Genomic DNA, 24,717 nt, shown 5'->3' on the forward strand with positions numbered 1-24,717 from the left:
TCGCATATTATGGTTTAGGAACGCTTCCTGGTGGGTGTGAGCTCTCTTGGCTTCAGAAGGTGGCGGGGGCTCCTTCGAGGAGCGTTTCGAGCAGGCAGGGATGGCTGCGGGTCGGGGCCGCTGGCTTCCCTGCATCAGCCGTAGTCGGAGTAGATGAGCCCTGGGTGCCCCATTGTTGCCTTGCAGCAGTGGACTCAGCTGCTACTCTGGCATTTCGGGAAAGGCTGTCAATCCGTTAAAGCAAGTGGTTTGAGACCTACTTGAAAACTGTAAACGACCCCAGAGGATTGTTGTGTGATTGGTCAGTTTTACCGCAAATAGGTCTGTAACCCACCCTGGGAGCTTATGGCCAAGGGCAGGTAAGAAATCTAATGAAGAATAGCTGCAAACAGAGTTCTGTAGTACAAAATATCAGTCATGAGCAAGAAGTAGAGCAGGCATGAGGGAATCCCAGGTTTTCAAGTCTCTTAAATCCTCTGGAGTTCAGTTGGGAAGGGACTGCAACCTTAGTTCACCAGTTAAATTTGCACATGGCCGAGATGCAATACAAAGGACACACAATCCATCACCATCTACTAAATATGTACTTAGTGCCAAGTATGGTACTAGTCACACTGTTTCTAAGTCACTGGCACTGCACCAACACCACAAATGAAAGCGTATTTCGAGTTCAAAGAACTTGAAACAATCCTGAATCATCCACATGTACATTTGAAATATTTAAATTTGTGGTGGAACTGCCAGGAACGGCACAGGAAAATGTCAGCATATGCAAAGATTATTGACCTGGAATTAATTTTTGGATGAAATACTGTCATATTTTAAGTCTAGTTTGGGTTCCAGGACAAAAGAGGTCCCATTTCATCAATGAAACTGAATGGCTGTTGGTGTGATTTGTTGTCTAAACTTGGCAACTTGGACAAAACCAGTGACTGATCCGTAGCCCAACTTCCACATCTGATTTTTGAACACTAGAAACATTTTGTCAGCCCCCAGCATTCACACACTGACCCCAAACTTTCCATACGTGCAGATAAGACTTTACCTGCTATCTACCCAGGGCGCAACCTGCCCTGCTACTGCATAGGTAAAATATACTCGCACAAGATTGTGCTGCAGAGCCCTCAAAACCTTTCTATTGGTTCTGCATCATCTTTGAATGAGATAGATCAAGCTATGTACACAGCACACCTTATCACCTTGGTTTAAAGGTCTTAAACCAATTATCTAAGTGGGCAAGATGCATTCTGAATGCCTCATCACTGGCTAAGGTCAATGTGACTTAGACAAGGGCTAGGAAACTTGTGGTCCTCCAGATACAGCTAGAGTTACAGCTCCCATCATCTTCCCCAACCATTGGCTAAGCTGGCTTGGGCTGATGGAAGGAGTTAAGAGTCCAACAACATCTGGAGAGCCAAAGGCTCCTCAGCCCTGCCGTATACAATTGTTCATCGTTTTTCAGCTTTTCCCTGTCATCACCATTGTCACTGATGTAGCACAAAATCTTACTAACTTTATCCTTCTTTCCATTGCTTCCTTGTCAAATACCTAAGTTGTGTAGCAAGAGGCAACACAACCTTACAATATAACCATTCTCCTTTGTACTCTTGCCTAAAAAGTAAGGTTCATACTCTGGGTCCACTGCCATATTTTGGCCGTTTTCCACCTTTTATTCCTAAACTGTTGGCCAAGTTATTATTTTTTCAGAGTATATGGAATCTCTCCTTTCACTGGTTTTTCATTCCAACTAGCCGAAGCTCCTTGTTCTTTTCAGACTTTCCCTCTTTCCAATCCTACCCCATGATCTCTCTCCCTCCAACTTTAACACCCTGATCCAAACCCTCCTGCTCTCTAGACTTAACCCATCTCCCCTTGCTGCACACAAAGCACAGCTAGTGTCAACCCTGGGCAACTGTAAGGCTCACACCTGTTTTAGCTTTTGTCTGGCAGCCATTTTAAATTTCCCATAATGCCCTGGGGCAAAGAACACACAGCACCTCTCTAGACACAAGACAAATTAAAAGGCACTGCTTCCCAGGCTCAGATACTAGGTAAGCCCCCCAGCCCAAATCTGGCTCTGGCTCTAAGCATCCTTAACTCCCTCGAACATGCACATGGGGCTACTTCTCTCCCTTCAAGTATTTCAAAGCTATGCGGAGGCAAGTTAAGAAACAGAATATTCTTTATTAACAAGTTTTTATTTCCAAGGGCTCCCACTTCAAGATGAACAATAAAAATCCAATTTCTCCTAGCATTATTACTTTTAGAAATCAACAGCAGCCTCACTGTCAAAGAGATTGCCATGGAAGTCACTCACATTTTTAAATATTGTATTCCTTTTCTGGAGTAAAAGTTTAGCAATAAAAACAAGGTCTAAAAGAAATGGATTGTAGAAAAAAGGACTGTTTTAGGAGGGGTTTCCACAACAAGTAGGAAAAGTATTTACACAGAAATATCTACAATTGGGTCTAAGTGCATATGTGATAGTTCCATGCACCAAGACTGAACAAGTCACAGGCTTCAAACCTAGCTTGATCTTTCACAAAACCATGATTCTTTCCACCATTCTTAAGATTCTTCTTGATCTTCAATCTTTGGAGCCAAATAATATTTCAAGTGTCCCATATCTGCTATCTTATATTCAACAACTGCAGGAGACAAAAAGCCAGTAAGTTAATCACATCCAAGTCTGGATTTAAAATCAAACCAATCTGCAGGAACTGCTTTCTGATATGACTTAAATGTGCCACTTACCCAGTGGGACATCTGCAGACATACTAAGGGTAACTGTAGGAGACAGTGGTGTGGCTTTGGTGAAGAAGTTCAAGTACCTCAAAGCAAATGTCAGTTGGACTGGCTCATTCATCTCTATTGTAACCTACAACAGATTAAATTCAAATTAAATGTTCTGCAGCATACGGTTTTAAAAGTCCAACAAACCTAGTAACTGCATTAGAAGCAGCTTTATCACATGTAAGGTAAGCAAGCTGTTCTGCAAATAATTACTGGGGTTGAGAGAGAAAAACTGGTTGGGACCAAACTCCCATCTTCAGTAAAGCTCCACTAACTTACCGCTTCTTCCTCTTTATCGACATCACTGGTTTGTGACAGTTTGATGTTTCCACTTCCGAGCTCTCCAGTAGCAGAAAATTTAACACCATCTTTTGCACAAGAGATTACAACAGCATCTCCAATGTGGCTAAGATCTCGACAGATACGCGCAAATTCTCCAGAAGGCATTTTCACTACACAGCTGTACTCTTGCTCCTGAAAGGCAACACAGAGTCCTAGCTTGAGCAACCTTTACACAATGTGTAATTTACAGGACTAATCTGGCTCAAAATATTCACCATAGTATATAAATAAAATGTTGATTTTCCTTGATCAGATGAGCAAACAAAAATGTCCCTTCCTATGGACAAAAGTGTTGTTTGCTTTTCTCCTCCTTGCTAATCTCTTCCAATTCAGTTTAAGAATTTTATGCATGTGAGCTTAAGTTTTCAGATGGAAATAATTTATGAAGGCTAAATATTAGTCACTTGTGCTTGCTTTAAAGTAAGTCACTGCAGGTCTGTAGCAAGGAGTAAGTCTGTCAACCATTTTTACAGCACAAACTTATATTTAGCTCAATAATCACTACAGACTTGAAACAAAAGTGCACTTACTGGAATTCCAAGCTGTTCTACATCCAAATCCATTAACTTCATTTCATAGTCAGAGACCTTCTCCTGATCTAAGGGGTGGAGGGAAGAAATAAGAATATTAGTCAAAATATATAATTACAATGATTATCTTAAGAGGTCGCTTCACAGCCAGAATAATTTCCCACTACCGGCCAACCCTCCCAGTCATATTCTTAAACTTCTCTCCAGGAAAAGACCTTGTGATTTTAAACCCAAGGCCAAGACAGATGTTTCTTCAAATAGTATAGAATTCAAGTAGATGCTTCTGGTGCTTCTCTATTATTTTTTTTGAGCGGTAACAATTCATGTCTGGTAAATTGTGCCAAGAATGTGGTTTCATGCAACGTATACTTGAAATTGCCCCAAACCATCATTTTTACTGGAAGTATAGTGCAAAACATAAATAATTTCATCTGTGATTCTAAGCTAGTGTAGCTAGTTTAGGTAGTAAGGGTATTATGGCACAGTGGCAGCTGACCTACTCAGATAATCAATAACTAGCCATCCCTGTCACCGGTAAGAGATGCTGAAGTTTCATCCTGTTGCCCAATTCCAGAGTTAGTGGTTTAAAAGCAAAAGTATTTCCTACACATTTTCACAGGTTTCTGTGCAATCACTGTGCATGCATATACAGTGGGACTGGGATGGCTGTGAAGTGGTTGGTTCATCTGGATTGTGGGGCACATGGTAGTTTATTATTACACTGCTTATTAGAAGTCAAGTCTAGAAGTCAACTTTTGTAATGTCTGAGAAGGTATGCCTGCAAAGAGGTATGTTGGAAAAACACATTATTTTCCTCTGGGCTAGAGGCACCCTGCAAGTGTTCAGAAGCAGAGCCAAATGCCACCATTTCTTAAAATGAGTGCTGGCATCCTTGATCATATGGTAGCCTGAGCAATAGGTATTCAGGCTCACCACAAAGCAACCTGCCTGGGTGAGTGAGAAAAGCTGCCCTAAACCAAGATGACCTGCTCCCTCTGGGACAAAGCTATTTTTATTTTATTAGATTTATATCCCGCCTTTTCTCCCAGTAGGAGCCCAGGGTGGCAATTTGTACTGGCGGAGAGTACAGTGCCCATAGCGTGTTTCAGTTAAACTTACTTGGTGTCTCAAACACCAGAACCAACGTATCTGCACTGTCTTCTGCTCTCAGGGTGATTATGTCATCGTTACCTGCACACTTCAGTATTTTCGACATACTAAGAAAGAAAAAAGCACACATTCCATCACTGTCTTGCAGATCATTAATATTACACCAAAAAGCTGGATTATGATTAGCACATGAAGACATTACAAAGGAGATTGGAGAAAATAATTTCTAATACCAAAACAAGCATCAGACTACAACGAGATGATTATATAAATTAGTTCATATGCCTGAGTTACGATATTCACAAAGAACAGGTCAGAAAATACTTGGAGCCTAGCAAGACAATCGGCTGGAGATACTTGGGAAAGGACAACCCGGCTAAGTGTGGATATATATCCAATCGAGAGCAATCGCCCTCGCAGCCTCAAGAGAAGGCCGGGAAAAGCAGAAGAAGAAAAGGCGCAGCCCCTCGAGCATTGCCCCATTGCGGGGGCGCACCGAGTGGGCAGGGAAAACCAGCGGTCAACTTTTACGGGGCCACTTTGAAGGCTGCGTAGCGGCGGCGGCGGAGGGGAACCTCCGGTGTTCGCGCCCGCTTCTCCACCGCGAGGCCCCCAAAGTGCCTTGGAGTCGTCCCGCCCGGAATTTTTTTAAAGTAGGGAGAAGCCACTCCCACAACAGGGAGGGCCAACCAATCAGATGGAAACAGAAAGAACTGCGGGGAACAGACCAGCCAATCCGCTCTGTGATTTCCGCGCGCCAAAGGCTTTTTGACAAGTGCAGCACACTTTTCCCGCCACTGTCAGAATGGCGGGACGCTTTCGCCACACGTCACCAGAGCGTCGTCGCCGTCGCGCGCCTCAGGGAATCGGCCCCTCCCTCAGCCCGCACGTATGGAAAACTCCCGCCTTTTCCTCCTCACGGCCAGGCCGGCCCCTCCCGCCCTTCCTCCAGCCGCACCTGGTGAGGTTGACCCCCATGGCGATGTTGCGGTCGCAGCGGTACGTGTCGAAGCCCTCGGAGCGCAGCGTGAGCTGCACCAGGGAGACGTGCGCCGAGTCCATGCTCTGCAGGCTGATGCCGCCCGAGCCCAGGTCCCAGCAGGCCTCCGTGATGAGGTCCTTCAGGGCCTCCAGGACTTTCTTCAGTACCGAGCCCTGGATGAGCCGAGCCTCGAACATCCTGCTGGAAGGAGAAGAGACGGGAGCGCGCAGACAGCTCAGCGAACCCTGACAACAGCAGCCAAGCGGCCCTCAAGGAATATGGTGGCGGCGCGCGCCCAACCGCCCTCTTTATAGCCCGCTCGAGCAGGGCCCCGCCCTCCCGGACGTGGTCCCGCCCGCTCGCGGCCACGCTCCGCCATTGGCCAATCCGCTAGTCCCCGGGCAAACTGGAAGCACGCGCAAAACAAGCTCCAGTACACATGCGCGCCTAGGCAAGGGGAAAGCGCCTGAGAGTTCTCCCGCGAGTGAGCGCCTACGTTGTAATTGGGTGAGCCAATCGTAGCTCACGATGGTTGCTCCTCCCCCTCCCCAAACCGGCCAATCGGAGGAGTACCTTGGGCGCGCCCCGGCACGCTCCTTGTCCGGGCTTGTCCAGGCGAGCTCAGTCCGAGGAGCCGCGGAGAGATCGCGGCCACGTGGTCTTGCTGTGGTTTTGTAACTATGTGTTCAACTGTAGCGATGCATTATCTTATTTTCCACACAGATATTGCCCTGAAAATGCACTTCTTGGGGAACCTTAGGCTTCAGGTCCAGTTATGGCCCTTCAGGGGGCCTCATTTGGCCCCCAAAGTCATTTCCTCCAAACCACATCACAGGTTAGGATGGGCGGGAGGACAGGGTTTAATCCTACCTTGCCTGCCTGGTCCAATTCACAGCAAGAGTTAATCTCTGCTCACCTGCTGGACAGGGATTAAAGCCCTGCCCAAAAGCTCTTCGAAGCAGGCCGCGGGGGTGCCCACCTGGTACTTCAAAGACGCTCCGTAAAGCTTTTAAGACCACTCCTGCGCTCCCCTTTGCTCAAACCGGAGAGCGAGGGCTGTCTGAAAACCTTTGCAAAAGCCTCCCCTGTTAACTCCCCAACACTGGGGACAAAGGGGAAGCGGTAGACTTGGAAAGCCTTTCCTTCCCTCCCTTCAGGAGATGCCAGCGGGGGTTCCCAATCTCTGGCTTCCTTTTTCTTCCAGCAGCCACAGTGGCAGGGTCTCCGCCCCCCGCAGCTGTTGGCAGAGGAAGGAGTGTAGGAAGCCAGTGCTCGCCGCTGGTACTTGCGAACCCCTACCCAAAGGATATTGACAAGTGGGCAGGGTCTCCTGCCTGTCAGTCACATGATGTCGTAATGGTGGCACATGATTGATGGGTAGCCACACCCAACCTTTCAAATTGGGCCCTTGGAACAAAAATAACCCTGTCTTAAGCACTTGCTTCCTTAATGTGTTCACAAAGAGTGCTTCCTCAGGTGACGTCCTATTGGGCTGGATCTTCTGATGTCACAAGGATGTCACACTCCCCCTCATTCTGTACCCACTCATCTGAGTTCTCTCTCCCTTTTCTGGTAAAGCTGAGTGTTGCTGCTTTTGCAATGCAGGACAATGGTGTATCAATAAACGGGAAGAGGCATTTCATATACATCACAAGAAATCCTCATCTTGGTATTTGGATGGAGGAAAAGATTCAAGAACAGCTTAGAAGTAGCCACCACAATTATGATACTGTGGGGCACACTGAAATGGAAAAGCAAGGAACAAACTGTATATCAGTACACCAGTTTCCAGCCCCTCCTTTTCCACATACTGTCTTTCAAAAAATCCTAAATATTTTTTTTTAAAAAAGGGTTAACTGCATGTGCACAGCTGTGGCAGAGCATTACATCATTTCCTACAGCACTCAGGAGGCATGGAAACACTAATTGAAGGGAGAGGAGTAGAGAAGATCAATGCGCTGTCATTGGTAAACCGGCCCACCCTTGTGCACAGATGGCATGGACTGCAGCTGCCACTGTTACAAACATTAGGCAGGAAGGTGCGTACAATTGCAGAGCACTTACATGCATGCTGCAATTAACATGTGAACTGCCAAGTCAGAGCTGAGGAGCAGCAAGATATGTGGCAGGCAGGGGCTTAAATAGTCCTGGTTGCATCAGCGGATTAGCATGCCGTGCACGCACACTTAGCATCACCCAAGATGGGAGGGGGTGTTGATGGCCCCATCGCCATCTTGAGTGATGGCAAGCATGCAAGCACAGTGAGCTGATGTGATGTTATGGCGCCACAGGAAGTTGCATAGCCAACCTGTACTGGCAGTGGCGGGGGTAGACCTGTAGCCAGAGGAGAGCAAACGGAGGTGTCCCCCCGAGCTGTGCTTCCCCCCCCCCGGATTTTTTGGGGAAATTGTCTTTGTAATTTATGACATGACAATGATAACCCTCCATTTAAAGAATGACAGATTGTTTTAAGCACAGGAGCAATTTAAGAATGGGACCCTCTGAAAAATTCAGAGAATAAGGCAGGGTAAGTGCACATGAAAAGCCTCAGCTGGGAGAGCGCCCAAAAGTCTGCTCATTCAAGACTTTCCCTGACTGAGCGTGGATTTTTAATTACCACAATCACCCTATAGTTACTTAAGTGATCCTGAAAAAACAGCCAGTATTGTAACATGACCCTTGAAGACTTAAATATTAGAACTCTGTGATATGGGCTAGAGGACTTTTCTTTGCTCTGCTTTTCATTTTCATTTGTGCTATCTATCCAACCTTCAATAAAGAAGCTTGTTTGTTTGCCTGCAGTAATAAGTAAGAGTTTGTTTATTCTGCAGTTATTATAAGAAGTAGAGCAGGATGGGTGCTGATTGCTAAGGGTGAAATAGAGAGATAACTTAAAGTGATCTGAAAAAAATGGCTACACTTTACTCTTTTAAAGCACTCACTATACCCACAATCATTATGGCTATTTTTTTCCCTTTTTCTTGAGTACTTTGATGGCAAAGGATGAAAACAGCCCTAGAGGAACAGAAATATGGCTGTTTACACTACAGTTAGCTAGCTGGCTGGCTGGCCACCTAAGCTGTAACACGGGCCTATTTCTGATTTTTCCAAAATGTGCAGGTCAGGATGAGGCCTTTTCAGGGTTTCTGGACAGAAAAATCAACCCAACAAGCAGTAAAACATTCCAATTGCATTCCACAATTAGTTTCCAATAGCTTAGTTTGTCCTTTGTATAGTAGCTAGTTAAAAAGTTTTCCTTTGATTGTCCAACAGGAAGGAAAAGCTAAAAGCCAGAAACAAGACTAGTAGAAGGGACTTTCAATAAGGAGTTAACAAATGCACCCTATAGTATTTATTTTCTCTCTGCCCTTCCCTAAATTTGTGGTATAATGACAAGTTTGTTTTTCAGATGGAATCTAAAACTGACATATCTAATACAGCATGAAAGCCGAGCTGAGGAGGTCATTGTCTTTACCAAAGTAGTTCAGTTCATGAAGAATCAGAATACAGGGACAGACCACAGGTGAAAGTGGACTGTAACTACAGGCAAAGTGAAGCTTTTGAGTCTAGTATTCCTGGGGATATCTCAAAAAAGGGTGACAAATTCAACAGATTCAACTTCCTTCATGTAAGTTAACACACTCTCTGGATGGAGGGGGAGTGAGGGGAAAGGTCACTGTCTTTCCCTGGCCTGCCCCTCACATCCTCTCCACCAGTGAGGGTGGTGGTCGATTGGCTGGTGCTATGTGCCTCTCCCCCCCTCCATGCCCTATCTAGAAATGTGGTTGCCCCACCTAACAAGGAAAGTTGACTACAGGACTAGTGGGGAGGTGTTGCCTGGCAGGGTGGCTGCTGCTCTGTGAGAACTGCCAAGTCAAAGTTGAGCAGCAGCAAAATATGATCCACAGGAGACTTGACAGGCATCTGGCTTGTTTTTTCAGCCAGAGGCCACTCTGCATGGCTGCTGAATTACAAGTTGTGAAAGCTTGAACTAAAGCAAGCGTTTCCTGTTCGGTTGAGATCTCTGGACTGCTTTACCCGTCGTAGATGCCCAAAGAGGAGAATTTTGGCAGGTGTAACTTATCACCATTGCCACTGCAATATTACTGAATCTTATAGTGCTGTTGTTTCTTAATGTACTCCTTTCAGAGAACCCTCTCCTTGTCAATTTGCTATGGAAACCCCGTGTGTTGCTTAGGCACAGCGTGCCACGGGGCCCACCACTGATGCAGTCCACTGGCCTGGCCTTTACCGTCTCACCGTCATGTCATGTGAACTGGGACTGTTGCATTCAGAACACCCCCACCACTCTCACAATGGCCTCACATTGCAACGGAACATCAGTTGCAATGGGCAAGTTGTCACAGGAATGTAGGAACCTGCCCAATGCCAAGCAGATCATTGGTCCATTTAGCTCAGTATTGTTGACAGAGATTCTCCAGGGTTTCAGGCAGGAGCCTAATCAGATTTTGGGGACTGAAGCAGTGGCTTTCTGCATGTAAAACATGGACTCTGCCACTGAGTGAGCATTTGCTTTTTTCCCTTCCTTGTCTATTAGGGAAGCTTGTCTCCCATTACGGATTTTTATCATAAACAATGATTGTATTATAGCAGTCTTTTCACCGAGGAAATTTGATCCACTTCTTAAAATGACTAGGATTCTCTGGAAAGTGGCCTGAACTTGGGAAACTCTTGAACCTGGGGGGCAGGACCAAGTACTGGGTCACAGCCTGACCTAAGGTGGGTTGTAATAACAATACCACCACCATGCAAATGTGGAAAAAATTAGAAAGCGTTTCCAAATGCTTGTTTAAGGATGGGTCTTCCTGAGCCGGAGAGTGTTGAAGACTACAGTGGACAAACTACTTCAGCTTCAGCAGTACTTGTACATGAAGTCCCTCCTTTCCAATTCATGATATTCAAGAGGCTACCTGTTGGGTATGCTTTGAGTTAGATTCCTGCATTGAGCAGGGAGTTGAACTTGATGGCCTTATAGGACCCTTCCAACTCTGCTATTCCATGATTACTGAGAAATAAGTACTATACAGTTCAGTGGGACTTATTCCCAGGAACATCATATCATTATTACTTAGTTTCTTATCTGTCCTTCACCGTAAGGTACCAGGCTGATTATAACGAATGTAAAAATACAATACTGAAATCAATTTACAGCCAAATTTACAGTCAAAAGTGGAGGTTCCCACTCTGGTGTCTGTGAAGGCCTTCACTGGTACCCTGAGATGGGGGGCCCAGACTCTGAGCTTTCTCTTTTTTAAAAAAAAGTAAATCTCTGGTCCTCCTAGGAATAAAGTTATGAAGCAAAATGTGAAGGTACTCTTCTAAGTGATTTCTGTGAAATGAGTATCTATTAGTATTTTTAGTCAATGAGTGAAGTCTGAGCTGTGATTGTAAAGGGAGTTGTTTGGACATCAGGCAATAGGAGTCCGTGGGGCCCTAGAGCTGCTGTTTCCCCCTCCCCTTTAGGGCGCTTTTTCTGCTTCTGTCTTATTTTCCAGTAGGCCTTAGAATCTTTGTAGTTTGCTATTTCTTTTCTTCCAGGCAACCAGAAGACATCTTTCCTGTGGTGGGTTCATCTGAGATCAGGTACTCCCTAGCCCTAGAAGTTATTTTCTTCAAATACTATTACACAATAAGTGTGGGTGGCTGTTAAAGACCCCCCTCCCCAAATGGCAACTGCAAAGTATGAGTTTGTTTTCCAAAGAGGCTTACGCATGTCTCCTCCTGTGCAAGAGCTGATGGCCAGGCATTTGAGAGGTTTACTAAGACAGCAAGTGAAGTTACATATTGCTGGGGGCAGGAGAGAGAGGGGAGGTGGGAATGTGGTTTGCTATTGGGAACTACATAAGAGGGTTTTATTCATTTGTTTAACCTTTATTTTAAAAAAATTCAGCGTCAGGCTCCTTTCAATATGTGTCAGGGTAAGAGTAGTTGGGGGCCTGCCATTATTGAGCAGGGGATGTAATAGCGGTGGGAGGCAGACTGGCCATTCCAGGGGAAGGAATACAAGACATCTCGTGCTTGCATCCCTTCTGGTCCTCCTTCCAACCCTTGGGATACTGGTAGCTACGCTGGGAACTCCCTGGATCTTATTGTTCTGCTGATGAATGCAAGGTCAGTGTCTAATAAGACCACTAATTCAGGATTTAATCCTGGATGAATGCGCTGACCTTGCTTGTATTACCGAAACCTGGCTAAATGATCAGAGTGGAGGACTTTCCCAGCTCTGCCCACCAGGTTTTGTGGCACTCTAGCAGCCTAGATCCAGGGGATGGGGAGGTGGGGTTGCAATTGTCTGTAGGGAATCTATCTCAGCAGCCTAACACCTCCAGCTTTGAGTGTGTGTGCCTGGTGTTGGGTCAGGGAGACAGAGTGGGTTTCTGTTGGTGTACTGTCTACCCCGCTGCCCAACAGTTTCCCTCCCTGAGCTGGTGGAGCTGGTCTCGGCATTGGTGTTGAGGTTCCCCAGGCTGATTGTCCTGGGTCACTTCAACATACATGCTGACGTTAGACTCACAGGCCCGGCTCAGGACTTCTTGGCTGCCATGACAACCATGGGGCTGTCTCTAATATCATCTGAACCAACACGTGTCAGGACACACACTTGATCTTGTGTTTTATTCGGGACAGGAAGAAGGTGATCTGAGGGTATAGGGGTTCTTGGTGACTCCATCGTCATGGACAGATCACCACCTGACAAGGTTTAGACTTTGTGCCCCCGGTAACCTTTGCAGGGGTGAAGGGCCGATTAAGATGGTCCGCCCCTGGAGACTCATGGATCCAGATGATTTCCTGAATGCTCTGGGGGATATTCCCAGCATGGTTGGCGATACTGCCGAAGTCCTGGTCAATCTTTGGAATACAGAGGTGACCCGGGCGGTGGACACTATTGCTCCAAAGCACCCTCTCCCAGCAGGGAAGGCCCGTAATACACCTTGGTTTACTCAAACCTTGGGCCTGATGAAGTGGCAGGGATGATGGCTAAAGGAATGATGGAGAAAAACTCAATCTGCTTCTGACCGAACACGGGCTAGAGCTCATTTTCATGTGGCAGTGATGGCAGCGAAGAAAGTTCACTTCTCTACCACCATTGCATCTGCTCATTGTTGTCCGGCGATGCTTTTCCGGGTGATCCGGGGTCTTTTGGGCTCTGGACCTACATTAGACTCTGAGCCCTCGGTTGCTTGTTGTGACATGTTTGCAAGGCACTTTGCAGACAAAATTGCTTGCATCCGGACTGACTTGGACTCCTCATTAACTACAGTCGTGCCAGATGTCCCTGAGGCTTCCTCTGGTCATTTTTCTATGGATACGTTTCAGCTTGTAAAGCCTGAGGATGTGGACAGGATTCTAGGAGAATCCAGGGCCACTCATTCTCTTGACCCTTGCCCATCCTGGTTAATCAAATCTGCCAGAGTGGGAGTGGTTGACTGGTTGGCATATTAAATTAACACCTCCCTAAGGGAAGGTTCTATGCCAACATTGTTGAAGGAGGCTGCGATAAGATCTTTGTTAAAAAAGCTTTCTTTAAACCATGCGGATCTTAACAACTTCCTCCCAGTCTCTAATCTCCCCTTCTGGGGTAAGGTGATTGAGAGGGTAGTGGCTGCTCAGCTCCAGGTTTTCCTGGATGAATCGGATTATCTAGACCCTTTTCAATCAGGCTTCAGGCCTGGCCATGGGACAGAGACTGCCTTGGTCGCCCTGCTTGATGACCTACACTGGGCATCAGACAGGGGGAGTGCATCCCTGTTAGTGCTGCTGGACCTCTCAGCGGCCTTCAATACCATCAACCATGGTATCCTTCTGGGCCGTCTAGCTGGGATGGGATTGGGATGCACTGTTTTACGGTGGCTCAAGTCCTACCTGATGGACAGGACCCAGAAAGAGGTGCTGGGAGACTACTTCTCATCCCCCTGGCCATTGGCCTACGGGGTACCGCAGGGTTCAGTTCTGTCTCCCATGCTTTCTAACATTTATATGAAACTGCTGGCAGAGGTCATCCGGAGATTTGGAGTACAATGTCATCAATATGCTGATGACGCTCAACTATCTCTCCCTACCACCTGATTGCAGGGAGGGAGTGTTCCTCCTAAACCGGTGCCTGGAGGCTGTGAAGGGCTACATGTGGGCTAACAAACTGAAACTTAATCCAGACAAGACGGAAGTGTTACTGGTCACGGGGAAAACTGCCAGGGATAGGGTTGCAACCAATTCTGGATGGGGTTGCACTCCCCTTGAAGGGGCAGGTCTGCAGTTTGGGAATCCTCCTGGGTCCTGCCCTGCTGCTTGAATATCAGGTGGCTGCGGTAGCCAGGAGTGCTTTTGGCCAACTCACACCAGTCTACAGTGCATCCGTTCCTGGAAGCAGTTGACTTGGCCACAGTGACACATGCTTTGGTGACATCGAGGGTTGATTACTGTAACACACTCTGTGTGGGGCTGCCTTTGAAAACGGTTTGGAAATTACAGTTGGTTCAAAATGCAGCAACCAGAATGTTAACTGGAGCACGGTGCAGGGAACATATCACCCCTGTGCTTTATTGACTCCACTGGCTCCCAACTTGTTTCCCAGCCCAATTCAAAGTGCTGGTTCTGACCTTTAAAGCCCTAAACGGCCTTGGACCAATGTACCTGTGGGACCACTTAATGCCCATATGTACTTGCCCAGGATTTAAGATCATCTGCCTCGGGTCTCCTCTGCATGCCTGGAGTGAAGGATGATAGACTGACAGTCACGCAGGAGAGAGCCTTTTCAGCTGTCGCCCCCAAGCTTTAGAATACCCTACCCCAAGAAGCCCGCTCTGCTCCCTCCCTGTTGGTTTTCCGGAGACTTCTGAAAACGATCTTGTTCCGGAGAGCCTTTGGGAGGGAATGAAGGTAGAGCCTGACCAGGGCTGTGGAGTCGGAGTCGTGGAGTCGGAAGCAATTTTGGGTGGAGTCAGAGTTGGTAGAAATGTTCCAACTCCGACTTCAAAATAAATTTTGATTGACAAATTTTTAAAAATATAAATTCACAATGTCAAAGAAGCTTCAGCTGTATTTGAGCATTTCACCATAACTCAAGATGGAAAACATTTTGTGTGCCAGTGTATGACACAGAACCCAGATGAAGACAAATGCTGTGATGCCAGGATCAGCGCATATTCAGGCAGCAATAAAAATGCTCCTATGAGAGCTTCCAATTTAAAAAGACATTTACAGCGCTTTCCAGGGCTGTGGAGTCAGAGTTGTGGAGTCAGAAGCAATTTTGGGTGGAGTTAGAGTCGGACAGTAGAAAAATAGAGGAGTCGGAGTCGAAGGTTTGGCGTACGGACTCCACAGCCAAGCCTGACACTGATTTTATGCCTTCTATGTTAATTTTTACTTCAGTAGTCTCTTCAGTACCACTCCCTATGTATGCATATATGTATGTATGTATGTGTATATGTACATATATTATTTTATGTATTTTAATTGCATTGTATATATTTTAATTCATTTTAATGTTTTTGTGAATTTATTGTGTACAATTTTATTATGTACGTGTTCGACTTTAGTGGAAGCCGCCCTGAGTGCCCTATTATAGGGTAGAAGGGCGAGATAGAAATATTTTAAATAATAATGATAATAATAATAATTCATTAAGAATTCGCTGTACAGTCAACTTACAGTAAAATGGTATAATCCCCTACTTCAAAAGTAAGTCTTTCTGGGCCGCAGAGAAGTGACCCTAGGCTGGGCTGATGCATGCTCCCTGGGTAATAAGCTAATCAGGTCTAAGGGTAGGTCAGGGCTGATCATTCAGACTGTGGTATTTCCTATCTCTATGTATGGATGTGAAAGTTGGACAGTGAAAAAAGCGGATAAGAGAAAAATCAACTCATCTGAAATGTGGTGTCGGAGGAGAGCTTTGCGCATACCATGGACTGCGAAAAAGACAAATCATTGGGTGTTAGAACAAATTAAACTAGAACTATCACTAGAAGCTAAAATGATGAAACTGAGGTTGTTATACTTTGGACACATAATGAGAAGACCTGATTCACTAGAAAAGACAACAATGCTGGGAAAAACAGCAGGGAGTAGAAAAAGAGGAAGGCCAAACAAGAGATGGATTGATTCCATACAGGAAGCCACAAACCTGAACTTACAAGATCTGAATAGGGTGGTTCATGACAGATGCTCTTGGAGGTCACTGATTCATAGGGTCACCATAAGTCGTAATTGACAGGAAGGCACATCACAACACTCCTCAGGTGAGTAGGCACAGGATGGCAGCCTAGGCTTTGGTTTAGGATTGGCATTTGGGAAAATTGGGTTCTTGTAACAGCTGTATGTCCACAATCAGTGCCAGCAGCACAGACCTGGTATGCTTCCCATAGTAAACATGAGGTGGTTGTGTGTGTGTGTTTGGGGAGGGGGAAGCAGCAATGATGGTGTTCTCTCGCTCTCTAATTCTGTTTCATCCTTGCCCCTGGCAGCCATGTTGTGCTATGCCACGCCCACACAGCAGCCATTTTGTGACTGGCGCCCACAGCCCTCTCTCAAAGACCGAAATGTACTCCTCCCTCCCCCGTTCCAAAAGGCGGGCGAATGGGGCGGGCCACAAAAATCTCTCCCTCCCTCCGGCGTCCAAGGCCAGGGAGTAACGAGGCGCGTTGACCTAATGAAGGTTCCAGGGCAGCCCCACACGGCGCCCCCCCCCGCGGGGCTTCCAAACGTGCCGCCCGGAGGGGGGGTGAGAGAGAAGAGACTGCTAGGCGGAGAAGCCGCGAGGGGCGGAGCCTGCGGGAGCGAGTCACGCGCGAGGGCTCAGCTTCCGAGTCCGCCTCGGGCGCCGCACCCGAGGCCGGCAGGGCAGTCTCCTCCTGCCCCCTCGAGGGGTGTTCCCTTCTGGGCGTGCTCGCGCCCCGCAGCCGGACTCCGGGGGGGGGAGGGGATGGCTGGCTCCGAGGGGAGCAGCTCGCCCGAGGTTGAACTTCCCCCGCCCCGCAAATTGCTCCCCCGACGGGGCCGCAGGAGGGCAGTTGCCGGCTCCAGCCGTTCGCGCCCCCCGCCCCAAGGTGAGGCGCAGGGCTGGAGGGGCGGGCAACGTGCCAGTCCCACAGCCCCGGGACCCTTCCGAGGTGTCGTCGGGGAAGGACCGGCTGCAAGTCCCAACTAGCCGCAGGCTCGCCCAGAATCGGCTGCGTTAAAAGGGCGGCTGAGGAAGGAGGAGGAGAAGAAACCCCCGTTGGACACCCCCCCCCATGCAGACCTCCTCCTTCTCCGGTGTTTGATGCCGAGCCGAGGCCAAGCTCGGTGTCGCCCCCTCCTGGCCTGAAACTCGCGCGCCCCTTCTCCCAAAGCTTTGGAGGCTTGGCAAAGGGTCGGGGGGTCCCCAACCGGGAGCCCCCGAGAGTCGGGAAGGTGGGGCAGGGCTTCTATAGTGGCGCTTGGACCTCGAGGAAAGCGCAGCCGTTACCCCGGGGGAGAGGGAGGCTCCTACCACGCTTCCTGAAATTCCTTTTTATATATAAATAAAGCACCCCACGAGGTACCACGGGCTGAGCTGGAAACTGGGCAGCCCTCACGCGCGGCGGCCCAAGCATAGCTGGGCTCAAAGATTGATTGACTGATCGATTGGGTTTCTATCCCGCCTTTCCTCCCAGTGCGGGGGCGGGGGAAGAAACCCAGAAGCTCCATCTCCGCACAGCTGAGTCGCCCTCTACCCTTTTCTGAGGTTCGATGCCTGGGAGAGAGAGCAAGGAGGCGGGTGGGCGTGGTCCGCTCTCCGCATCCTGTTGGTCGAGCCTCCTTGGCCCCGCCCCGATTCCCGGGCCTGGCGACCTGGGAGGCGGCTAGTGCTGCGCTTGCTGCTGCCGCTGCGCTGAGTGGCGGGCGAGGCGAGCGCGGCGTCGGCGCAGCATCAGGAGCGGCGGCAGCGCGAGCCCAACATGAGCGAGCTCAGGCAGAGGCTGGGCCGGGGCGCCGACGGGCAGCAGGACTCCGAAGGGAAGGTAAGGCGGCCGAGCCCGCGGCGACCGGGGCTTCTCTCGCCTCGCCAGCTGCCTCCGAGGCGCCGCTTGGTTCGCGGCGACGAGGGTGTCCGAGGCCTCGCGCCTCCGCTCCTCCTGCCTCTCCCGCGTCTCTGAGGTGAAGGAGGCGCGCCTGAGTTCACTTGCCGGTGAACCCCGAGCGGACTGCAGCGGCTGCGATAGCTGCTCCCCGGGGAGGCTGTGCACGCACGCGCGCCTTCCGCCGTTCCCTGGAGCTGCGAGGAATCCGCCCGGCGCTGGGCTTTCTCGAGGAAGCCGCTCGGCAGAGTTCTTGGTCAGACCCCGGAGGAAACCTGGCAGCGCTGCCCGCAAGGTTGCGGAAGGGATCTCGGACGCCCCGGATTTCCGTCCCCTCGAAGCGGCTCCGTTCGCAGTCCGGGAGAGGCAGCCACTCGCAGAGCTACAGCGTGCGCCTTCCCATTGGGAGAGGAGTGGTCCATGAGGGGGAAAGGGTTGGGGAGCAGCTGCCTGCCGCGGGGGCTCCCACAGCCTGTGGCCCGTGCACCGCTAGCGGCGCAGGAGCTTCATTCAGTTAGCAGAGCTGCTTTAAATATCCATGTTGGTTTTTAATTGCATTTTTGTTGCGTCTTTTACACCTTATATTGTATGATATTGTATTACAGTTTGAATTCTATGGAATGAGGATTGTAATACAAGAAAACACAATGTAAAAATAAAAAAGCAACTAAAAATCATGCAGCATCTACCACAGCAGATTCGAGTTGCTACAATAGGAAGAAAAATAATTTAAATGGCAGCCAAGACCATCAACAATTTTTGGTGGTCCATGAGGGGGAAAGGATTTGGGAACTGCTGGCCTAATATATTGGGAAATCTAATAGACGAAGCCGTTGGTGCTCGTCTGTTTTTTGCTCAACAGGTGTTGTTTGTAGCTTCCCTTTCTAATTTGCTCTTGCTTAAATATCTTTTGGGGTGCAAGATTATATAGGATGCTGGTTTATAGCTCATGGTCATCTGTCCGTGATTCTTGAACTTCATGGTTTCGCGGACCACTTAATAAACTTTTTTTCCCTTCACCGCTGACATCACAGTCTAAAACTGCCACTTTATGAGAATCACAGGCTCTGGGCCAGGCTACGAAGAGGAGCCTTTTTCAAATGGTAAATGTCTCAGGGAAAACTGCACCGGTTCCATATTATGAAAATTAGGGCCCCCAGGCTAGGCCCTTGTTTTTAATCTTGTGCTGGTGAAAATGGCCTTGATCTCCATTGTCAGAAAAATAAATCAAGCGCAGGGCCAAGTACAGATGTTCTTGTCTGTTGCTCAACCTATTCGTAGACCACCTAAATATTTTTTCTTATTGCACATACATCCTGCTGTTCTTCCAAGGAGCTCGAGGTGGCACACATGTTTCGCCCCTCTCTCCATTTTATCCTCAACAATCCTGTGAGATAGGTTAGGCTGAGAGACAGTGATTGGCCCAAGGTCACTCAGCAAGCTTTGTGGTTGAGTGGGGATTTGAACCCTCGTCTGCCAGGTCACGGTCCAACACTCTTAACTACTGTGCCACACTGACTCTCGTGGAATTCAAATGGAATTCATCCCATGGTGCTCCTGGTGGCGTGTTTTGCTACAGCCTAATCTTATACTGCAGCATTGCAAGGAACTTGACCAACCCAGCTGCACCAGTGCAACTGTGCAAGTGTGGCTGAACAGTGTGTGATCCCCCAAGCGACCAAAGGGGCCGTAGAGAAGGCAGTGCTATTCAGCAACTAGTCAAAGATGCCATGATTGGGAGACACCCACCCACCAACCCATGCATGGGCAGGGCTCAGAGATGAGCTGGCAGCTTATATTCTGCCCGGGTGCAATTCCCAAATGTGGGAATGAAGAGGGGACCTGTGAGGGAAACCTGGCATTGAAGAGCTGGTGGCGAGTGCTGGCGAAGAGACTGAGCTGTAGATGCATCAGGACCCCTGCTGTGGCCGGCCCTGAGGTCGCCATGAGCCGCTGTTCTGTGCCAGCTTCTCTTCCCCGCCCCACACGCCTATAATACAGTATGTAGACTGAAGGCACACAGTGGTTTTGCCTTAGCAGAAAGCACTTCCCAGTTTGAGCCCTCCCAGCTGACTTAAGCCTCCCCAAAAAGCTGCTCCTGAGGGATAAGAACAGAGTAAGATATGGTGTGAAGGGGTGGCGTAGGTGGTGACGGACATAAGTGAAAATTGAGGGCTCCAGTGAGTGTGAGCAGAGGCAGTTTCTGCTAAGGCTGGCAACATCCCTCTTGGGGGCAACACAATACCAAGGCAATTGGCAGAGCAGCTAACAGCAGAGAGTCTGGCCTGGGTGTGTGAATCGTACGAGTAGCACCACCCTCTTTCCCTGGAGATAGTTACACTTAGACTTTAGGCTTAGGAACATGAGAAAGTTTATTAGTTTATTGGTCTTTGATCTCGTGCTGCTGGAGAGGAAAGCTGTCTCCTCTCCCAAAGTGAAGCAGAGGAGGAGGAACAGGTAATAAGGTCAGCAACTCTTAGAGTATACAGTTTATGCCTGAAAGGGGTCAGAGTAGGTTAGGTCAGAAAGACAGTCCAGGAAACCCGGACGTTCCCCCCCTATCTACTTTGTTCTCCTGCAAACCCATCATGTTTGAGTTTCATCCCAACTCTTCCAGCAAATACTGCCTTGCATTACTGGATTTATTGTAAGGATTGGAAAGTGATGCGCAAAATGCTTTAAGCATTTTAATGCACTGTATAATAAGTGCTTATTACTCTACATTTGAAATAACATTAAATGACAGCTGATGGATGCATGACTTCAAAAGCTCAGCAGAGCTCACTGGAGGGCCTTGGGCGAGTCATTACCAGCCTGCAGGGTTCTTTCTTGCCTATTAAACAGTTAAAGTGAGAGATGCTGAGCAGATGAACAAGGATCCTGCCTACCTTGAGCGTCTGGGAACAGGAGGGCACACAGTGCCTTGCAAAAGTAATCAGACCCCTGACCAATACAGAATTACAAATGGTACATTGCAATTTTGTTCTGTATGATATTTTATTTTGAAACACTGAGACTCAAAATCAGTTATTGTAAGGTGACATTGGGTTTATGTTGGGAAGTGTTTGTAAGAAACATAAAAAACTGAAATATGTTGCTTGCATAAGTATTCAACCCCTCTGCTGTGGAAGCTCCCACTTTACACAGATGAAAGAAGTTGCCTTATTGAGGATACAGTTACCTTGGCATTGGCCTCCACCTGTGAACCATTAAAGTTGCTGTCACATTGTCAGAATGAAAAACCCACTGTTGAAGGATCATTGGTCAGGCTGTGGATCTGAAGGAAAATGAAGACCAAAGAGCATTCTACAGAAGTGAGAGATAATGTAATACAATTCCATAGATTAGGAAAAGGGTACAATCTAATATCCAAGTGTTTGGATATCCCAGTGAGCACAGTTGGATCAATAAGGAGGAAGCGGAAGCTGCATCACACCACCCAGGCACTGCCAAGAAAAGGCCATCCCCCAAAACTGTGCTCGAACAAGAAGGAGACTTGTGAGAGAAGCCACAGAGAGGCCAACAATCACTTGGAAGGAGCTACAGAGTTCAGTGGCTGGGAGTGGAGTAATGGTGCATATCAAGAGCTCTGGTAACACTGGCCTGTACGGGATGGTGTCAAGAAAGAAGCCTTGACTCCAAAAGTACCATCTGAAAGCACGCCTGGAATTTGCCAGAAAGCATGAGAGTGTCCCAGCGGCGATGTGGGAAAAGGTTTTGTGGTCAGATGAGACCAAGATACAGCTTTTTGGCCAAAACTCAAAGCGCTATGTGTGGCGCAAACCTAACACTGCCCATGCCTCAAGGCACACCATCCCTACAGTGAAATGTGGTGGTGGCAGCATCATGCTGTGGGGATGCTTCTCATCAGCAGGGACCGGGCATCTTGTTAAAACTGAAGGAAGAAATATTGCAAGAGAACCTGCTTCAGTCCACTAAAAAACTGAAGCTTGGGAGGTAATTGACTTTTCAGCAGGACAGTGATCCCAAGCACAAGGCCAAAGCATCATTGGAGTGGCTCAAGAACAAAAAGTGAATGTCCTACAGTGGCCCAGTCAAATCCCATTGAGAATCTGTGGCACTCTTTGAAAATTGCGGTCCACAAGCGATGTCCAACCAATCTGAACGACCTGGAATGAATCTGCCAAGAAGAATGGGGCAAACTCCCTCCGACACTGTGTGCAAAGCTGGTTCATCGCTACCCCAAAAGACTTAAAGCTGTTATTGCAGCGAAATACCAAATATTAATGGGGGGGGGTTGAATACTTATGCAAGCAACAGGTTTCAATTTTTTGTTTCTTACAAACATTTCCCAGCATAAAACCAATGTCACCTTACAATAATTGATTTTGAGTTCCAGTGTTTCAAAATTAAAATATCATACAGAATGAAATTACAATGTACCATTTGTAATTCAGTAATATGAGAACACTGGTCAGGCGTCTGATTACTTTTGCAAAGCACTGTATATGGGAAATATTAATAAGTTTCCACAAACATTAGTTATGTCTGGGATGCATCATAATTGCCAAGCTGGTTCTGAATTTTAAAAGCAGAACTCAACTTGCTTGCTTTTTTTTAAAAAAAATTGAAAGTGTGTATGATGCAGTTTCACATCTGATTTGGTGAAAAACTTTGCTGCTGATTTGCTTCTTCTGCTCTTGTGCAGCCTGTGTACAGAGCATGGCAGTGATCTGGTGTCTGCCTGGGTGGCTGAGGCCACAGCTAGAACCACCTCTGAGAGTTTTCTTGTCACTTTTTTTTTTGGTCTGGTTTCGGTGACTGATCAAGCCAAGTGTTTGCATTGGTCTCTGCTGTGTTTAGGGCAGCCAGTGCAGTGCCTGGCAGTTGGAGACGCACCTTCTTTGGAACGCTCCTGAGGAGCAGCACTGGGTCCTCTTGGTGCCCTGGTCTGAGAATGGGTCATAGTTGGCTGCCTGTGACATGATGTTCCAGCCTCTTTTGCAACATTGCAAGGGAACTGGAGGCACACTTTTTGGTTTACATCTAGAAGCTGTCTGGGACAGCAACATGTCAGACTGGCTGGCCCCTGAACTCCAGGGTTTTGGCCTTCCCTAGCTGTGGGTCTGCCAGGAAAAAAAAACTTTTCACATAAAAATCAGGTACATAGGAAGAAGGCTGGGCTCAGCACTTCAGCCTGACGTGCACGTTTTCTATATCCAAGGAACTATATCTTTTTGGGGGGGGCAGGGGAGAGAATATTCAACTAGGCAGCCCTCTGCCTGAAGTGGTACAGTCCAGGGAAAGCCTCAGCGGCTTTGGATACTGTCGACCACAGTATCCTTTTACATCGCCTGGAGGGATTGGGAATTGGAGGCACTGTATTACAGTGGTTCCATTCCTTTCTCTCCGATAGGTACCAACAGGTAGCATTGGGAGAGGAGGTATCAGACCCTTGGCCTCTCAATTGTGGTGTGCCACAGGGTTCTATCCTCTCTCCCATGCTATTTAACATTTATATGAAGCCGCTGGGGACAGTCATTAGGAGATTTGGGCTGCAGTGTCATCAATATGCGGATGACACTCAGCTCTATCTCTCGTTTAAATCTTCACCAAAGTTGGCTGTGGAGACCTTGTCCAAGTGCCTGGAATCTGTGAGTGGATGGATGGGAAGGAACAAGCTGAAGCTGAACCCCGATAAGACCGAGGTGCTGCTTGTGGGGGATAAAGGAAGGTTGGGAGATGTTGACCTGAAGTTCAGTGGGGTGAGTTTACCCCTGAAGGACCAGGTCCGCAGCCTTGGGGTTGTGCTTGACTCCAGGCTGTCCATGGAGGCTCAGATTTCGGCTGTGAGCCGGGCAGCCTGGTATCAACTACACCTCATACGAAGGCTGCAACCCTACCTTCCTGTTCATCAGCTCCCCCTGGTAGTACACGCCCTGGTCACCTCTCGTCTGGACTACTGTAACACGCTCTACGTGGGGTTACCCTTGAAAACGGTCCGGAAATTACAACTTATACAAAATGCGGCGGCTCGACTGCTTACGAATAGTCGCCGCCGGGATCACATCACCCCAGTGTTGTTCGATCTACACCGGCTTCCAGTTGTTTTCCGGGCCCAATTCAAGGTGTTGGTATTAACCTTTAAATCCCTATACGGTTTCGGCCCAGTTTATCTGACGGAGCGCCTTCAACGCCACCAATTATGCCGCCCGACAAGATCAGCCACGCAGGGCCTTCTCTCAGTCCCGCCGACAAAAACAGCTAGATTGGCGGGTACGAGAGAGAGGGCCTTCTCAGTGGCGGCCCCCACTCTTTGGAACTCCCTCCCACAAGATCTCCGGCACGCCTCTTCCCTAAATGTATTCCGTAAAGCCTTAAAGACCTGGCTCTTTCAACAGGCCTTTGGGATCTCCGGGGAGGGTTAATTGCTATGAATGAAATGCCTCCTGCCCTGTTTTAATATTGCTGCTGCTGTATTGTTCTTATCGTGTTTTTATATTGTATGTTGTATTTTATCTATTGTGTTTTAACTGTTCTGTACGTCGCCTAGAGTGGCCTTTGGCCAGATAGGCGACACAGAAATTGAATTTATTATTATTATTATTATTATTATTATTATTATTATTATTATTAAATGGTGAGCCTTAAACATCTGAATCAATGTGCCAGAGGGATGGTCACTACTCTCTCTGCACCCACCCACCCCGGCTTAGGACCAATGAAGTGCCTGCACAGGCAACACTTGAGAAGTTGCAGTCCTAAGCCTGTGGGTTGCGTGGGTCTGGCTACTTCACAAAACTTGGCTACAAAACATACCAGGAATTCGAGGTGGGGAGGAAGGATATTAAAGTCCCTTGGACTTAGGTTTTACTTGGATGAAAGTTCTAGCAAGTTCAGTGGGATTTCGTTCTCCAGTTAAGTATGCATGTGCTCCTTATAA

At 48.0% G+C, this 24,717-nt stretch overlaps 2 protein-coding genes across 2 annotated transcripts in view; one reads left to right on the forward strand and one right to left on the reverse strand.

Moving 5' to 3' along the window:
• Positions 1-2,179: 2,179 nt before the first annotated feature.
• On the reverse strand, positions 2,180-6,049 carry PCNA (proliferating cell nuclear antigen). The gene is made up of 6 exons (XM_061593064.1): positions 5,734-6,049; positions 4,785-4,882; positions 3,666-3,733; positions 3,073-3,267; positions 2,755-2,878; positions 2,180-2,648 (listed from the first exon to the last, which is right to left on the reverse strand). The coding sequence occupies exons 1-6, from the start codon at positions 5,952-5,954 to the stop codon at positions 2,569-2,571; spliced, it is 786 nt and encodes a 261-aa protein (XP_061449048.1). The 5' UTR covers positions 5,955-6,049; the 3' UTR covers positions 2,180-2,568.
• Positions 6,050-17,517: 11,468 nt separating this feature from the next.
• CDS2 (CDP-diacylglycerol synthase 2) overlaps positions 17,518-24,717 on the forward strand; it is a 50,540-nt gene continuing 43,340 nt past the window's right edge. The window contains exon 1 of the mRNA XM_061592637.1: positions 17,518-17,756. Coding sequence (XP_061448621.1) covers positions 17,694-17,756 — 63 coding nt within the window. The 5' untranslated portion in view covers positions 17,518-17,693. The remainder of the gene's footprint in view (positions 17,757-24,717) is intronic.

Source organism: Rhineura floridana, chromosome 12, assembly GCF_030035675.1.
Source record: "Rhineura floridana isolate rRhiFlo1 chromosome 12, rRhiFlo1.hap2, whole genome shotgun sequence".
In the NCBI taxonomy this organism is placed as follows: Eukaryota; Metazoa; Chordata; class Lepidosauria; order Squamata; family Rhineuridae; genus Rhineura; species Rhineura floridana.